Here is a 15684-nt window from a genome sequence, read left to right as displayed (position 1 = left end):
AATGTAGAAGAAATGTACATTGTGGTCATGCCTTTTACACGGGAAGCTGGACTGCTCACTTGTCGGGCAGTTCAGTCTTTCATCTGCAAGCCACTATGGGCTTGATTCACAAAGTGGTGCTAAGTGTTAGTACGCCTGTGAAAACCCCCTTAGCACGTCTAAACGAGCTTTTCGCGCGCAAAACTATGGGACTTAGAGCGGGCATAGGACTTTGCACGCAAAACTTCTGGTTGAGAAATACGGTGCTAACCTACTTAGCACCCTGGTTAGCACGTCTAAAGACTTTAGACGTGCTAAGTAGGTTAGCACTGCTTTGTGAATCAAGCCCTAAATGTCTTTCCGGCTGCAATTTAAAAACAAAGTGTTAATGTGTACAGTGTTACTGATGAGTGACAGTTATACAGTTATGTATTTTGTTTGTTTGTTCTTCCCCTAGCGGCAGACAAGTACTGCACTGCTAATGTGAGCAGCAGTGTCACCTGGAACATCACGAAAGCAGGAGTGTCGGCCTCCACGATCTGCCCTTCCGGGCAGTCAGGCTACATAATGCGAGACTGCTCAGCAGATGGAGTGTGGCTGAGTGTTCAGGATAACTGCATAAGCCTGCTGTTACAGACTGCACTTAGCAGTGTACAGGTATGAACTAGTCACTGGGTTACAACTCTGTGTACAATACACTAATCAGTCCGAAGCAGGCAATTTGGGCGCCTCGTAGAACCGGAAGTTTGGGCATTGCCATAAGCGCCTATTGAAATCACGGCATTGAGGGGTAATTTGGGGCCAATGGCACTCAAGAAATAGTGGGGTTTAGGGTTAGGCATCAGGTAGGAAGTTTGTGCTGAGGGGGGTAGGGTTAGGTGTTGGGTAAGAAGTTTGTGCTGGGGGGGTTAGGGTTAGGCATCAGGTAGGAAGTGTGTGCTGGGGGGGGGGGGTTAGGGTTAGGCATCGGGTAGGAAGCTTGTGCTTGGGGGGGGTTAGGGTTATGCATCGGGTAGGAAGTTTGTGCGGGGGGTAGGGTTAGGCATCGGGTAGGAAGTTTGTGCAGAGGGTAGGGGTTAGGCATCAGGTAGGAAGTTTGTGCGGGGGGAGGGATTGGGGTTAGGCTTCAGGTAGGAAGTTTGTGCGGGGGGAGGGATTGGGGTTAGGCTTCAGGTAGGAAGTTTGTGCGGGGGGAGGAATTGGGGTTAGGCTTCAGGTAGGAAGTTTGTGCGGGCGGTAGCGTTAGACGTCAGGTAGGAAGTTTGTATGGGGGGGCTAGGCTTCATGTGGTAAGTTTGTGCTGGGGGAGTTAGGGTTAGGCTTCAGTTGGCTGATGGTGTAATGGTTAAGGGCTCTGCCTCTGACACAGGAGACCTGGGTTCGAATCTCGGCTCTGCCGGTTCAGTAAGCCAGCACTAATTCAGTAAGAGACCTTTGGCAAGTCTCCCTTACACTGCTACTGCCAATAGAGCGCGCCCTAGTGGCTGCTGCTCTGCTCTGGCGCTTTGAGTCCGCAAGGAGAAAAGCGCAATATAAATGTTATTTGTCTTGTCTTGTCTTGTCTTCAGGTAGGAAGTTTTTTTTGTGGGGGGGGGGGTAGGGTTAGGCGTCAGGTAGGAAGTGTGTGCTTGGGGAGGGTTAGGGTTAGGCATCGGGTAGGAAGTTTGTGCTTGGGGGGGGGGGGTTAGGGTTAGGCATCGGGTAGGAAGTTTGTGCTTGGGGGGGGGGGGGTTAGGGTTAGGCATCGGGTAGGAAGTTTGTGTGGGGGGTAGGTCTAGGCATCGGGTAGGAAGTTTGTGCGGGGGGTAGGGTTAGGCATCAGGTAGGAGGTTTGTGCGGGGGGAGGAATTGGGGTTAGGCTTCAGGTAGGAAGTTTGTGCGGGGGGAGGGATTGGAGTTAGGCTTCAGGTAGGAAGTTTGTGCTGGCGGTAGGGTTAGGCGTCAGGTAGGAATTTTGTATGGGGGGGCTAGGCTTCATGTGGGAAGTTTGTGCTGGGGGAGTTAGGGTTAGGCTTCAGGTAGGAAGTTTTTTTTTGGGGGGGGGGTAGGGTTAGGCGTCAGGCAGGAAGTTTGTGCGAGGAGGGGTAGGGTTAGGCATCAGGTAGGAAGTTTGTGCAGGGGGGGTTAGGCGTCAGGTAGAAAGTTTGTGTGGGGGTTAGGGTCAGGCCTCAGGAAGATTGTGCTTGGGGTTTAGGCTTCAAATAGGAAGTTTGTGCGGGGGGGGGGGGGGGGGTTAGGTTTAGGCATCAGGTAGGAAGGTTGTTGGGGCGGGGGAGTTTAGGGTTAGGCGTCGGTGAGGAGAGCTCTTTGTAAGAGTAGGCTTAGTTTTAGCCATAGTAAAATATCCGTATTTAATACCGATATTTTACAATTACAACGTGGGTAAACACAATTCACTTTTAATACACAAGGTCTGGGAAATATATACAGTGGTGTGAAAAACTATTTGCCCCCTTCCTGATTTCTTATTCTTTTGCATGTTTGTCACACTTAAATGTTTTTGCTCATCAAAAACCGTTAACTATTAGTCAAAGATAACATAATTGAACACAAAATGCAGTTTTAAATGATGGTTTTTATTATTTAGTGAGAAAAAAAATCAAAACTTACATGGCCCTATGTGAAAAAGTGATTGCCCCCCTTGTTAAAAAATAACTTAACTGTGGTTTATCACACCTGAGTTCAATTTCTGTAGTCACCCCCAGGCCCGATTACTGCCACACCTGTTTCAATCAAGAAATCACTTAAATAGGAGCTGGCACAGAGAAGTAGACCAAAAGCACCTCAAAAGCTAGACATCATGCCAAGATCCAAAGAAATTCAGGAACAAATGAGAACAAAAGTACTGTAATTGAGATCTATCAGTCTGGTGAAGGTTATAAAGCTATTTCTAAAGCTTTGGGACTCCAGCGAACCACAGTGAGAGCCATTATCCACAAATGGAAAAACATGGAACAGTGATGAACCTTCCCAGGAGTGGCCGGCCGACCAAAATTACCCCAAGAGCGCAGAGAAAACTCATCCGAGAGGCCACAAAAGACCCCAGGACAACATCTAAAGAACTGCAGGCCTCACTTGCCTCAATTAAGGTCAGTGTTCACGACTCCACCATAAGAGAGAGACTGGGCAAAAATGGCCTGCATGGCAGATATCCAAGGCGCAAACCACTTTTAAGCAAAAAGAACATTAAGGCTCGTCTCAATTTTGCTAAATAAACATCTTAATGATTGCCAAGACTTTTGGGAAAATACCTTGTGGACCGACGAGACAAAAGTTGAACTTTTTGGAAGGTGCGTGTCCCTTTACATCTGGTGTAGAAGTAACACAGCATTTCAGCAAAAGAACATCATACCAACAGTAAAATATGGCGGTGGTAGTGTGATGGTCTGGGGTTGTTTTGCTGCTTCAGGACCTGAAAGGCTTGCTGTGATAGATGGAACCATGAATTCTACTATCTACCAAAAAATCCTGAAGGAGAATATCCGGCCATCTGTTCATCAACTCAAGCTGAAGCGATCTTGGGTGCTGCAGCAGGACAATGACCCAAAACACACCAGCAAATCCACCTCTGCATGGCTGAAGAAAAACAAAATGAAGACTTTGGAGTGGCCTAGTCAAAGTCCTGACCTGAATCTTATTGAGATGTTGTGGCATGACCTTAAAAAGGCGATTCATGCTAGAAAACCCTCAAATAAAGCTGAATTACAACAATTCTGCAAAGATGAGTGGGCCAAAATTCCTCCAGAGCGCTGTAAAAGACTCGTTGCAAGTTATCGCAAACGCTTGATTGCAGTTATTGCTGCTAAGGGTGGCCCAACCAGTTATTAGGTTCAGGGGGCAATTTCTTTTTCACACAGGGCCATGTAGGTTTTGAGCTTTATTTCTCACTCAATAATAAAAACCATCATTTAAAACTGTATTTTGTGTTCAATTATGTTATCTTTGACTAATAGTTAACAGTTTTTGATGAGCAGAAACAATTAAGTGTGACAAACATGCAAAAGAATAAGAAATCAGGAAGGGGGCAAATAGTTTTTCACACCACTGTATACGTGTGTGTGTGTGTGTATATAGATAGATAGATAGATAGATAGATAGATAGATAGATAGATAGATAGATAGATAGATAGATAGATAGATAGATATTAAATACTGATATTTCACTGGGCGCCCAAATTTCCATGCTCCTTTTTTGTATGTATGCCAATCAATCACAGCATCAAACTTTTAGATTTATACCTCCCAAGGGTTTTTTCATACATAATCTCAGAAAAGGTTACCAGTGCCAGTGGCGTAACTACAGAGCTTGTGCAAGCTATTGATATGGTACCCCAAGGTCTACTTCAGTGTCAGAGAATTGTATTTATAGTAAGGAAGCAGTTTAAGGATTACCACTATGCAATGCACATATGGGGTCAGAGAAAAATGGCACACAGCACCAACCACTTAAGCCCGAAGGGTTGAAATTTTTTTACATCCGAGCAACTTTCACCCCCCATTCATTTGCCAATAACTTTATCACTACTCATCACAATGAATTGATCTATATCTTGTTTTTTTCGCCACCAATTAGGCTTTCTGTGGGTGGTATATTTTGCTAAGAGCCACTTTACTGTAAATGCATTTTAACAGGAAGAATAAGAAAAAAATGGAAAAAATTCATTATTTCTCAGTTTTCAGCAATTATAGTTTTAAAATAATACATGCCTCCAAAATTAAAACTCACGTATTGTATTTGCCCATATGCCCCGGGTATTTCACCGTTAAAATTATGTCCCTATCACAATGTATGGCGACAATATTTTATTTGGAAATAAAGGTGCATTTTTTCCGTTTTGCGTCCATCACTGTTTAGAAGCCCATAATTTATTAAATCATATTGATATACTCCTTTGACATGAATATTTAAAAAGTTCAGACCCTTAGGTAACTATTTATGTTTTTTTTTTTTATTTTATTATTGTAATTTTTTTTTTTTTTTATGTAAACTTGTATGTGGGTATTTTTTGGTGTGGGAGGTAAACAGGGTTTTTTTTAATATATTTATATGTTTATTTGTAATTTTTTTTCTTTTTAGGTGCAATTTGCTATTTGGCCACAAGATGGCCAGAATCAAAAAGTCCTGGGAGCGATCGATCTCGCTCCCAGGCAGAAGAAAGGAGCCCAGAGCTCAGAAAAGCCGCAGCGTCTGAAGAGACGCTGTCGGCTTTTCTCCGGGGGGGTCCGATCAGCGAAAGGGATTTATAATCCCTTTCACTGATCGGTGGGCTAACGGGCAGCAGCGGGGGCACGCACGGGGGGGCCCGCGGGAGCGCGCGCGACCCGCGGGAGTGCGCGCAGCCCAACTGGACGAGAAATCTCGTCCAGTTGGGCTTAAGTGGTTAAAAATGGCGCCGCATAGAAAACATAGCCTTAACGTTATTTAAAGTTATCAATGTTTAATTATGGCGCACAGAAAAAAACTAATTGAAAAGTAAAATAATGGCACAGAGGGTATAGGGTTCCTTAACGTTAATTATCCCTAGCTAACACACAGCGCTGTAAACTCTATACACTTCACCTCCTCCAGCACCAGTATCTACATCCCTGTATATAACAAATATAAACATGTGTAAACACTTGGTTCTGTCTTCTATTTTTAAAACACACTAACTCTGTATCTCCATCTTCTGGCCAAAAAGTAAAACCACATCCAAATACCCTATTATACACCTTCCCATAGAAAAATGAAATACAGCTTCATAATTTTTAAAAACCCTTGGAGGTGAAGTCCTTAAAACTTAATACACTGTGACTGTTATGTGGCATATCGGTAGTTATCATTGCTATACAGGTAGGGCTGCTCAAATCTGGAACCGGGAGATACCCATACAGTTGCTATCCGGATATCGCCCAGTAAACCTGTGTGGGGTAGGCGGGGGGGGGTCAATCTTACCTGTCTGACGTCTTCTTCGTCCATCCCTCGGCGCCTCCCATGATGCGCTCCACGCGCGTCACGTGATTACAAACACTTCCTCCTTCAACCTGGAAGGAGGAAGTGTTTGTAATCACGTGACCGCCGCTTGGACTGCATCGTGGGAGGCGCTGAGGGATGGACCAAAGAAGACGTCAGACAGGTAAGATTGACCTCCCCGCCCACCCCGCACAGGTAACTGGGTGATATCCGGATAGCAACTAACCGGATGTCTCCTGGTTCCGGATTTGAGCAGCCCTGTATAGAGGTACAAAGTGCTGTAAATTTTAATTAACAATAAATCTTAATGGATACACCGTGATTGTTAAGCGGCATATAAATAATAATTAAAATCATAATTAAGAAAAAAGTATCATTTTTATTTGATTTTATTAGAAAAGTAACTATATATATATATATATATATATAAAACAAAACAAACGTGGAATTGCAGCACACAGCTCTTTTATTAGAGCAAAATTATATATCCAGCAAACAGTTTCGGTCGTCCCCGACCTTTGTCAATGCCAATGCACAAATGAATCACAAATCAATATATACCCGCCCAGACAGGAAGCAGGAAACAGCATCATGAGCACATGATCAATGTAAACAAAAGAGTATATAGGAAGTGTTTAAACAGCACACTTATCTCCCTCTATGATTGTCCATAGTCCATAAGCTTGTGTCTGTATTTCAACCAATCCGGTATATTAAGTAGCATTCTGTCAACCTGAAAGGAAAAATCACAAAAATAAATGTATATCAAAGTCTCTGTTCAATCCCTGTGGGTGTAAAGTACCTATTTTATGTATCCACATGACCTCTCTTCTTTTGAGGAGTAAAATCCTGTCGCCCCCACGTCTTGGCTTAGGTACATGGTCTATAACCATAAATTTCAAATCAATATCGCGATGGCCAACATCCCTGCAATGTCGATTATGGATGATAGTGATTACGTTAATGAGATAATGAAACAGTTATCCGATGACAAAGTCTATAAAATGTTACCAGGTGACCCCGCCCCACAGCTTAAAACTGCCTTACGATCCATTCTAGATAAAGCAGTTTATGAACAGGTTATTGCTCGGGATCTTAGTGATTTTCTTTTTGTCTCACATCCTGTTACACCGGTACTATATACCTTGCCAAAGGTTCATAAACATCTTACTAGACCACCTGGTCGTCCAATAGTGGCGGGCATAGGCTCGGTGTTTACCCCCTGTGCCACACTATTGGACAAGGTGTTGTCACCCTTGATTAAGAATATACCTTCTTATATTCGTGACACGGGAGATTTTCTATCTAAACTGTCTGGGCTTAGGTTTACTCCTTCTGATGATATGTGGTTGGTCACGTGGGACGTAGCGTCCTTATATACTTCCATACCCCAGGATGAGGGGATCAGGGCATCCATTGATTTAATCAAAGATTCCGGTGAGTACACTGAGGCACAGATTCGTTTTTTCGAGACATTGTTTCACTTTGTGTTGGGTAACAACTATTTTCTTTTTAAGGAGAAGTATTATCTCCAACAACGTGGAACGGCGATGGGGTCCAATGTGGCCCCTTCTTTTGCGGGAGCGTTCATGCACCACTTTGAGAAATCGTTCGTCTATAACAATGAGGCGTTCGCCACACACTGTGGTGTGTGGTGGCGCTTCATTGACGACGTCTTCGCCGTCTGGAGGGGCCCCATTGAACCCCTACTTGACTTCCACGAACAATTAAACTCTTGCCATCCCAACATAAAGTTTGAGATCACACATGATCGGGTTGAATTAAGCTTTCTTGATACTTTGATTAAATATCAGAATGGGGCCTTGGTCTCTGATTTCTATCGGAAACCTACGGATCGCAACCAATTGCTCCTCTTTGGGAGTTTTTTATCCACCTGCTGTCTTCCGCTCAATCACTAGGAGTCAATTACTCCGTGTTGAACGCATTGTTACGGACCACGATTCTGTGGAGTTGAGAAGGCAGCAGATGGTCGATAAGCTCTCAGAGCGGGGATACCCGGATGACTTGGTCCAAACTGAATTGAGAGGGATACTCTCTACTGATGATATGAATGTGCAGGTAAGACCTGATTCAGGCACTAATCGCCTACCGTTTGTTTGCCAGTACCATGGTTTTTCTAATAAGATTATGTCCTGCCTTAGAAAACATTGGCACATACTTGGCGATGCCTATCCGGAGATTCCGGAGTTTCGCCAACCGCCGATTGCAGCATATAGACGCAATGAAACACTGGGCAGCAGACTGGTACGGGCTGATTGCCCACCTACGCCTAGACAGACCACCACCTTCCTTGGTTCTAAACGTTTGGGCTCATACCCATGTCTCTCTTGCAGTGAGTGCATTCACATGAACAAGGGCACCACTTTTGGTGATGGTTTTCAGATCCGGCATTTCCTCACCTGCCAGAGCACCTATGTGATCTATTTGTTAACTTGCCCTTGCGGGCTTGGATACATTGGTGAAACTACACAGAAAGTACGTGACCGTATATCACAACATAGGAGCTCTGTCAGGGGAGGGACGTCGGATCTACCTGTGCCACGACATTGCAGGGATGTTGGCCATCGCGATATTGATTTGAAATTTATGGTTATAGACCATGTACCTAAGCCAAGACGTGGGGGCGACAGGATTTTACTCCTCAAAAGAAGAGAGGTCATGTGGATACATAAAATGGGTACTTTACACCCACAGGGATTGAACAGAGACTTTGATATACATTTATTTTTGTGATTTTTCCTTTCAGGTTGACAGAATGCTACTTAATATACCGGATTGGTTGAAATACAGACACAAGCTTATGGACTATGGACAATCATAGAGGGAGATAAGTGTGCTGTTTAAACACTTCCTATATACTCTTTTGTTTACATTGATCATGTGCTCATGATGCTGTTTCCTGCTTCCTGTCTGGGCGGGTATATATTGATTTGTGATTCATTTGTGCATTGGCATTGACAAAGGTCGGGGACGACCGAAACTGTTTGCTGGATATATAATTTTGCTCTAATAAAAGAGCTGTGTGCTGCAATTCCACGTTTGTTTTGTTGTACTTGGGGTTTTGGCCGCCCCAATTGCGTGCACACCCATCCACCTGGCTAGTGCTAGCTGCTGACTCCCCCTGGACTATATATATATATATATATATATATATATATATATATATATATATATATATATATATATAAAATCGAATGTATGTGTGTATGTATGTGCCACGGTCACTCAAACGCCTTGACCGATTTGAATGAAACTTGGTATACAGATCCCTTACTACCTGGGATGATATGTTCTGGAGGTCTTGCGTCTCCCCCTGCTTACCTGGGCGGAGCTACAAACAGCAAATCAGATTCCACCCATTCATGTCAATGGAAAAAAATGTAAAAGGCTGCCATTCTCACAGTAATCAAGCCAGAGTCCCCACACTTGGCACAGTTGGTCACTTGGTGACCGAGGTTACAAATCTAGGAAAAGTGGGCGGAGCATAAAATAGTCAATCAAATGTCAGCCATTAATTTTAAATGGGAAAATGTAAACTGCAGCCATTCTTAAAGGGAAGGTTCAGGGAGGGTGGGTAAAAAATAAAAATCAATTTCCACTTACCTGGGGCTTCCTCCAGCCCGTGGCAGGCAGGAGGTGCCCTCGCCGCTGCTCTGCAGGCTCCCGGTGGTCTCCGGTGGCCGACCCAACCTGGCCAGGCCGGCTGCCAGGTCGGGCTCTTCTGCGCTCCAAGGCCTGGCACTTCTGCGTCCCACGCAGCCGCGAGGAAGCCCCAGGTAAGTGGATATTGATTTTTATTTTTTTTACCTCCCTCCCTGAACCTTCCCTTTAAACTGTTAATCGCAGGGTTTTCAAACTTGGCGCACTTGGTCAAAAACAGCTAATCAGATTTCCTTGGTGGATAAACTGCTTCCATTCACACATTTTTGATGCCAGGAACCTGAAAGCGCACTAACTTGGTAATTGAGTGACTGTGTGTCCAGATTACAAAAAAGTGGGCGGAGCCAAAAACATTTTTCTGGGAAAATATAAACTGCAGCCATTCTTACACTATTTAAGGCAGAGTTATCAAACTTTGCACAGTTGGCCACTGGGTGACTGGAATTAATAATAAGGAAAATGGATGGAGCCTACAACAACCAATCAAAATTCATCTGTTGATTTTCAAGGGAAATATTTAAATTGCTGCGATTCTTACACTGTTAATAGCAGATGCCTCAAACCTGCTACAGTTGGTCATTGGGTGACTGGGGTTCAAATGCTGGAGAGGGGCGGAGGATCAAACAGCCAATCTGATTTGTTTCATTTCCATGTGTTAGGGTTAGAGAAAGTGGGCAGAGCCAACACAGCCAAATACATACCCGGGCAATGCTGGGTCATCAGCTAGTGTATATGTGTAGATAGATAGATAGATAGATAGATAGATAGATAGATAGATAGATAGATAGATAGATAGATAGATAGATAGATAGATAGATAGATAGATAGATAGAGAGAAACAATATGAGGTGGCATCATTAAAATAACGTAACGTACAGTTAAAAATAAACTTTCAGAACACCATTAAGTAAAGATCGGTAGATTTATTAATTTCAATAAAAACAATATTTAACATTTTTCTTAGGTATAGTCAAACACTGTAACATGATTAAATAGCATACATAATAGTTAACAAACATAACATAACATAACATGTTTAAAAAAGTATAAGGTAGTGAATGTTCCATCAGGCATTACAAATAAGATTTAGAATGGCAAATGAAAATAGCAGAAAGCACTTAGAAAAGTGAAGAATATATAGCAAAACGATATTTACCGTTATATAGTTTTATAGCTAAACGTTAAATTACCATAAGCAGCTAAAAAATAGCGGCATCACCGTGCGCCATTATTCATACGCGCCATTTTTGACTGGACCCGCACATATAGAGGTGTTCATTTTCAGCATAGCACCAATGAAAAGCTAATAAGATGGGTGAAGGTGGGAACCTACTGGGCCCCTCTAGTCCAGGGGGCCAGGTGTGGTCGCACCCTCTGCACCCCCTATTGCTATGCCACTGTGTGTTACCTTGGCTGGATCTGATGAGATAGCCACATGCACAGTCCAGCCTTCCAGGCAGACAAGTGTACTGTGTGTTAGCTTTCTGATTAGTGCAGGTGATAGTCCTCCAGAGCTGCAATGCTTCCTGCATTGTACAGCTTACTACACATGCAGGAGGAGGAGAATTATAACTATATACCCCTTTTCCCATGAGAAATCTTAACCTTTTCTCAAATAGATTATCAGCGGGGTCTGTATGGCTGATATTGTGGTGAAACCCCTCCCACACAGTGATGTCATGACCTAGGTCCTGACAGTTTCCTATCTGTTAGCATAGTTGCATTGTGGGAAATAAGTTGCCAAGCAACCAGTATTTCCCTCTGTGCATATGTTTATCTATAAAAAGAAAAAACCTTTAGCCTATTGCATTGTTAGGGGACGTGTTTATAGATAATGGCAGTTGCTGTTGCTGTTTTTTTTCTTGTCTGCCAGTAGTAAAGATGATTACATTCAGACTGATTGTAGATCAAACTATAAGAACAAATTACATGGCATATATCAATCATTTCTTTATTTCTCTTATATTTTTTAACTTTACACTTTGCAATTATGTATTTCCCCTCTCCGTCGCTAAAGTTCCTATTTAAATAACGCATTAAAAAAATGTTTTTACAGATGCTGGAAAAAGGTCTGGGAAATGCTCAGGTTGTGGTTCCAAACATCATCCAACAGGTGTTCAACAACAGCAGAGCTTTATTGTACCAAACAGCGGAGGTGACAGCAGCAGTGACCTTACTGGGATCCCTCGCCAATATAGCAGCCATGCAGAACTGCGCCTTTGACTCTGTGACTGTGACGGTGAGTGTATCCACAGATCAGAGCTTCCTGTGCAAACCAATCCCAGAGCATTACTTTAAAGAGAACCCGAGGTGTTTTTTGGGGGGGTGGGGGGTGGGCAGATGGAACACAGTGGCATGTTCTCTGCCTTATGACGTGCCTCTGTATCCCCACACCCAGGGCTGTGGAGTTGGAGTCGAGGAGTCGGAGTAGGAGCAATTTTGGAGTCGGAGTCGTGATTTCATAAACTAAGGAGTCGGATGATTTTTGGACAAATTTCACAGCCCTGGTAAGTATTAGACTAGAGTCGGAGTCGAGAAGACAGAGGCATTTTGGGTACCTGGAGTCGGAGTTGGAGTCGGCAGTTTCATAAACTGAGGAGGAGTTGGAGTTGGAAGTCTTTTGTACCAACTCTACAGCCCTGCTCTCTGCCCCCTTCCCCCCTCCCCACCGCCGCGGCGTAGCCCCCACGAGATTAGCAACAATATTTGTCGCTATCTCGGAGGTAAATATTTGGAAGGGGGATTCCCTGTTCAAACTGCCCGCCAGGGGCGTTTCTGCAGGGTTTCCAGAGCTGCCATTGGGCAGCCCTCTCTCCCTATCCATGCCACCGTGCACTCCCCCACCCAAGGCCGGCGCTACCATTCAGGCAGCCTAGGAATTTGCCCTAGGGCCCCCACCACTTCAAAGGCCCCCTGCTGACAGAGTTGTTTTCCCCACTGCTGTTTATTTGTTTTTACTAAAGAGGCTTGAAAGTTCAAGCCAAGTGTATGCAGGCTGCCCCGCCTACCAGCACACTTCAGGAAGTTCCGCTGCCCACCCCCAGGCATTCAGCAGCTGCTGATCTGTGAGGTATAGTGATAGTGTCTGTGTGTACAAGCAGGGGGGCTAACTGTGAAGCAGAAGCAGCCCAGAGCATGGACACATCTCAGTGAGTCTGTGTTACTCACTGCACTGGGAAAGGGGGGTTGAGGGAGGGAGACATGCTGTCTGTGTGTGCTGAGAAGGCTGGAAGCAGCCAGGAACAGGACACATCATGGTGAGTCTAAAGGCCCATACACACGTCGGATTTGCGCGAACGACGGGTCGTTTGAACGTTCCGTCGTTCGCACGTTTCCGCATGAAATCCGGCGTGTGTACAGACTATCGTTCGGGAGATAAGACTGGTTACCAACGATCCGCCGGGCGGATCGCTGGTAACCAGTCTTATCTCCCGAACGATAGTCTGTACACACACCGGATTTCATGCGGAAACGTGCGAACGACGGAACGTTCAAACGACCCGTCGTTCGCGCAAATCCGACGTGTGTATGGGCCTTAACTCACTGTGCATTGCATCTTATCTTTCAGCCTGCAGATGTCTCCTGATCTCCTGGGAGAGGGGGCTGAGGGATAGACATGCTGTGACTGTGTGCAAGAAAAGGTGAATGGCTAGCTCGATTTCTGGAATACCTACTGTACCAGTGCAGATAAAAGTGAAATTCCAGGGCAGGCAAGCTGGTAAATATACACAGCATGATGCAGAGCTTGCCTGGAGGGTCTGTGGGAAAATATCTGTCTGGTCTCTCCCCATTGTTATAATGACTGCATTTGTGGATAAGGTGTTAAACAAGTTGAAAAGTTTTTGACAGTCCCTAGACTCCAGGAGGGCTGCTTTCTGACTTGGGTGAGAGACTGGCAGGCACAGGAGTCAAATTACAGGCAAATAGCCTCTGTGTGATGTGGGACTGCAATACAGATAAGCTCTCTGCTCCATCTCAGGCTATTCTCAATTTCTCTCCACTCCTTCTTCTCTCTCTGGTGTAGTGCATGCCAAAATCACAATAGCAATAGCTAGAAATTTGTGAGTGCGATTTTGTGAAGCGATTTTATTTTTTCAGAGCGATTTTTGAATGAATCGCTCAAAAACATGCTATATGCTTTGTGTTTGTAATTTTGAAAAAATCACAATGCTGCTGCCTGCTGTGAGAACACCGTCATAGGTTAACATTAGCCAAACGCTTTTCAAATCACTGTCGATTTGAAAAATGCTCAGAAGCCCTCTTGGTGTGCAGCAGCCCTCCCTCATTCACCTTTGTTTCCCTCTTCCCCTTGTGCTGGCTGACTGTGTCTTCTTGTCATACAGGAAAGCTAAATAAAAGTGCATTGCTGGTGAGGCAAATTATTATTATTAGTGGTCAGGAGGAAACTGGGGGGGGGGGAAGGATGGCCCAACAGATTAAGTTTGCCCTGGGGCCCCTTAAATCGGCCCTGCCCCCACCTCCCTGTACACAATGAATGAGAGAATGAATCTCTTATTTCAGCGTCGTGACCCAGAGGTCACGAAAATGAAAGTGGGTCATTGCGGCCCACAGGAATGGCGGTTTTGGAGGCTACCTGATCCGCTCAGCCCCCAGATCAGGTAGCCTATTTTTTTTTTTTTTTTTTTATTTCATGAGCTCACCTCGGGCTCTCTTTAAATTAAAAGGAGCTTGAATAGAGAAGTAAATAAAGGCTATAATATGTATTTCCTTTTAAACAATCCCAGTTGCCTGGCTGTCCTGCTGATCTATTCGGCTGCAGTAGTGTCGGAATCGCACCAGAAACAAGCATGCAGCTAATCTTGTCAGATCTGACAATAATGTCAGAAACACCTGATCTGCTGCATGCTTGTTCAGGGTCTATGGCAGGTATGTCAAACCGGTCCTACGACAGCTTGAATTAATTCAAGGGTCTGAATCAGGAAAGGTGTGGTCCAACAGGTAGAACACATTCCTCTTTCTCAGTCCATCCTAAACACTGGCATGGACCTGGCCCTCCAGGCCTGGAGTTCGACACATGTGGTCTATGTCTATCAGTATTAGAGGCAGAGGATTAGCAGGACAGCAAGGCAAGTGGTATTGCTTAAAAGGGAATACATATACCAGCCCCCATATTCCTCTCACTTTAGGAGTCCTTTAACCTTTTCTGCCGCCCGGACTTGAAGCTCGCGTCTGGGCGGCTGCTTCGCTGCGGTGCCGCGCTTCGGTGCGCTCCCGCACGCTATAGCGGGCGCGCCCCCGTGGTGTCCCCCGGTAACATGGTTCCCGATCACCGATCCGTGTCCCCGCAGTAAAACCGAAGCGCTCTTACAAGAGGCTTCAGTCTTTCTGCGCATCAAAATTTCCGCATCCCCCTTGTGCTTCCTCTTAGCGAGAAGCACGAGGAGGGGAAAAAAACTGAAAGTGGCCGTCTTGTGGCCAAATAGTAAAACTACATCTACATATTTTTTACATTACGATTTACACATATAACAACATTCAAAATTAACTGTTTATTTCCCACACCAAAATATTACCCAAATAAAATTTTTAATGGAAAAAAAAAATTGCAATTAAAAAAAAAAAAAAAAAAGAAAGACACCTAAGGGTCTGAACTTTTTTAATATGCATTTGAAGGGGGTATACTACGAACATTTTTTAAATTATAAGCTTGTAAATAGTGATGGACGCAAAACGGAAAAAAATGCACCTTTATTTCCAAATAAAATATTGGCGCCATACATTGTGATAGGGACAAAATTTAAATGGTATAATAACCGAGACAAATGGGCAAATAAAATACATAGGTTTTAATTATGGTAGAATGGATTCTTTTAAAGCTATAATGGCTGAAAACTGAGAAATAATTATTTTTTTTTCCATTTTTTTCTCATTAATCCTGTTAAAATGCATTTATAAAAAAATAAGTCTTAGCAAAATGTACCACCCGAAGAAAGCCTAATTAGCGGTGGAAAAAACAAGATATAGATCAATAAATTGTGATAAGTAGTGATAAAGTTATTAGCAAGTGAATGGGAGGTGAAAATTGCTCTGATGCATAAGGTGAAAAATCC

The 15684-nt window shown here is 44.0% G+C and overlaps 1 protein-coding gene across 1 annotated transcript in view; it reads left to right on the top strand.

Annotated features, from left to right (window-relative positions):
- The window catches only part of LOC137504662 (adhesion G-protein coupled receptor F3-like), a 130332-nt gene that overhangs the window by 87615 nt on the left and 27033 nt on the right, over window positions 1-15684 (top strand). The window contains exons 12-13 of the mRNA XM_068233247.1: window positions 437-636; window positions 11670-11852. Of these exons, the coding sequence (XP_068089348.1) occupies window positions 437-636; window positions 11670-11852 (383 nt within the window). The remainder of the gene's footprint in view (window positions 1-436; window positions 637-11669; window positions 11853-15684) is intronic.

The sequence above is a fragment of the Hyperolius riggenbachi genome, chromosome 4 (assembly GCF_040937935.1).
Source record: "Hyperolius riggenbachi isolate aHypRig1 chromosome 4, aHypRig1.pri, whole genome shotgun sequence".
Classification (NCBI taxonomy): domain Eukaryota; kingdom Metazoa; phylum Chordata; class Amphibia; order Anura; family Hyperoliidae; genus Hyperolius; species Hyperolius riggenbachi.
Note: the sequence above shows the minus strand (reverse complement) of the source record. Positions and strands in the feature narration are given on the sequence as shown.